Genomic DNA, 2,306 nt, shown 5'->3' with positions numbered 1-2,306 from the left:
TTTGGCATATAGGTAAACACTCAAGACTTCAGAGGTATTGTTCGGGAAGATGCTGTTTTGTATCTCCTAGAAATTCCCAAAGGTGAAATAGTGACAATTTTGGCTCAAAGCAAATATGAAGGTAGGTGCTTTGAACAAAATATATGTGTATTTATGAAGCTTTTAAACTCTACTTTGTAGGTGAAACCACAAATAATCTCTCTTGTGCTTGTTCTTGATAGCATTTTAGTTACCCTCCTTTTCACAAGTTTAGAACATAGCTGTATTCCATGCCAGGAGGGTCATACAGCTGTGCATGTGATGTGTTTTTCAAAGCATTTCTCCCTCTCTTGCATTATTTGCAAATAGTATCTCCTAATCCTGAAGAGTGGCAAAATACTGGTTTTTTTCTTCTGCTTTTCTGTCTGTAGCAGCTGGCAGAAGATATACTGATACCATTCCTTTTCTGCTGTGCCTTGGGATTCAGTCAGCAGCAAATGGACAGTTTTATTGAAGAACAGTTAAGAAGCAAGCAAAGCCTCTTGCTTTCCTGTTGGAGGCACAGCCTGCTGTAATACTGCAGTATCATAGCTGCCTTTTGCATTGGCAGTGTGCTATGTGCCTCCTCTCCCCAGAGCTGTAAGGGCTGTACACATACAAGTATGGAATGCTCTTGATAAAATGTGTGTAAGGCAACGACTGTCAAGTCTGGGTTTTTTACATCTTTCTGAGTGGAGGGGTGGAATTCCAAAACTGTTAAGTTGAATCACAACTTAATCTTTCAAGTGTGAAAAAAATATAAACTAAAAGGGAGGTCCTGTTTTAGTCTACAGAGACATCATGGCCTGTGGCAGAGGAGATTCATTCTTCATCAGGAGTCACTTCGAGTGTGAAAAAGAATCACCACAGAGCTTAGCATTCACCAGAGGGGAGATCTTTAGAGTAGTTGATACGCTGTATGATGGCAAACTGGGAAACTGGCTGGCTGTGAGAATTGGAAATGAACTGGAAAAGGGCCTTATTCCAAATAAGAGCAGGTAAGGTGACAGCCTGTCTTCCTGCCCATTGAAAAATAACTTCTTCCCAGAGTTATTTTTCCTTCCTATGTCATACCTTTCTTCCTTTTTATTCCCCCTTATAAGAATGAATAAATTGTTTTGTCTTTACTTTTGCAAGAGTTATGATTGTAGAAACTGTAGATTTTAGAACCATGGTATTATACAAGGAGGCTATGAGAGAATGGTGTTACCTACATACTAGATCATGTATTTGCAGCACAGACCTAGAGCTCTGTCTCAGTAGTCCACCAAACCCTTAGCTGCTTTAGTTCCTCTTCCAGAGAATGGGTCACAGATCCTGTTTTTCCATTTTTTGGCCTTTTCCCCCCTGCTTCTCTGTTCACCCTATACCAAACCAAATTGAATGAAACCAAAAAGACCCAGTCAGAAAACCCTAACCTTTGGAAGCTCATTACCAGAATACTCTGGTGGCATCTTCTGAAAGAACTTCAGCACTTAAATTTCTCTTGTATATCCTTACGGAAAGTGTTTCAAGAATTTACTCTGAGGCTAATATTTTTGGTACTTGTATTCTGCTCTCCTAGTTAAAATGCATGAGAGGTAATAATAAGCATTCAAATGTGCATACTGAGTAAAAGTACTAAAATTAATCAGAAAAAAGGTATTTTTAGACTGTAGCTTTTAAATTCGTGAGAATGGTTGTGATTTTATGCTGGAGGAAAAAGCTCACAATTGCATTGTATATGCAAGTTCATGAAATATGCTGCTTATGTGATTCCCCTCTCTCTTTCTTGGTTAATAAATTCTCACCTCTATTGATCTGATCAGGCCAGTCTTTGTTTCTATGCTGTAGCAACTTAGAAGCCATAATAGAGAAGAGAATACTGACAGTAATTTCTTATGCCTTTAGTTCTGCGTTGCACTCTCTCACCACCTCTTTGCAGTCGCATTCTTTTATTTATGCTTGTGTGAGTTAAGAGTTTAAGACCTCAGGACTCCTTACTGCCCAGCAGCTTATAGATGTGGCAAGTTGGAGCATCGTTCTGACATTGTGTTTGCTCCAAGGCAAGGACATCTGGGCCTACCTATTTTTCCCTCCACTTGTGCCTGTCTGTCTGGCAAATTGCCTGATGTAAATTCAAAATCCATCCTTCTTCAGTGAAAAATACCTTTGCCCTTTTTGACTAGTTCTGTGAAAATGAACTCTGTGCTTTCTCTGTCAGAGCTGAACAGATGGCCAGTGTTCAAAATTCCCAAAAAGATGGCTCCAGTGATAGAGCAGACTTCTGGAGAACACGTGGCCAGCGA

The 2,306-nt window shown here is 39.8% G+C and overlaps 1 protein-coding gene across 1 annotated transcript in view; it reads left to right on the top strand.

Moving 5' to 3' along the window:
- Positions 1-12: 12 nt before the first annotated feature.
- TJP2 (tight junction protein 2) overlaps positions 13-2,306 on the top strand; it is a gene marked incomplete at its 5' end in the record, with an annotated part of 10,075 nt that continues 7,781 nt past the window's right edge. Inside the window, 3 exons of the mRNA XM_009083523.1 lie at positions 13-121; positions 806-1,016; positions 2,222-2,306. Of these exons, the coding sequence (XP_009081771.1) occupies positions 13-121; positions 806-1,016; positions 2,222-2,306 (405 nt within the window). The remainder of the gene's footprint in view (positions 122-805; positions 1,017-2,221) is intronic.

This window comes from Acanthisitta chloris, unplaced genomic scaffold (assembly GCF_000695815.1).
Source record: "Acanthisitta chloris isolate BGI_N310 unplaced genomic scaffold, ASM69581v1 scaffold13921, whole genome shotgun sequence".
Classification (NCBI taxonomy): domain Eukaryota; kingdom Metazoa; phylum Chordata; class Aves; order Passeriformes; family Acanthisittidae; genus Acanthisitta; species Acanthisitta chloris.
The sequence above is the reverse complement of the archived record's forward strand: the minus strand, read 5'-3'. Positions and strand labels throughout refer to the sequence as shown.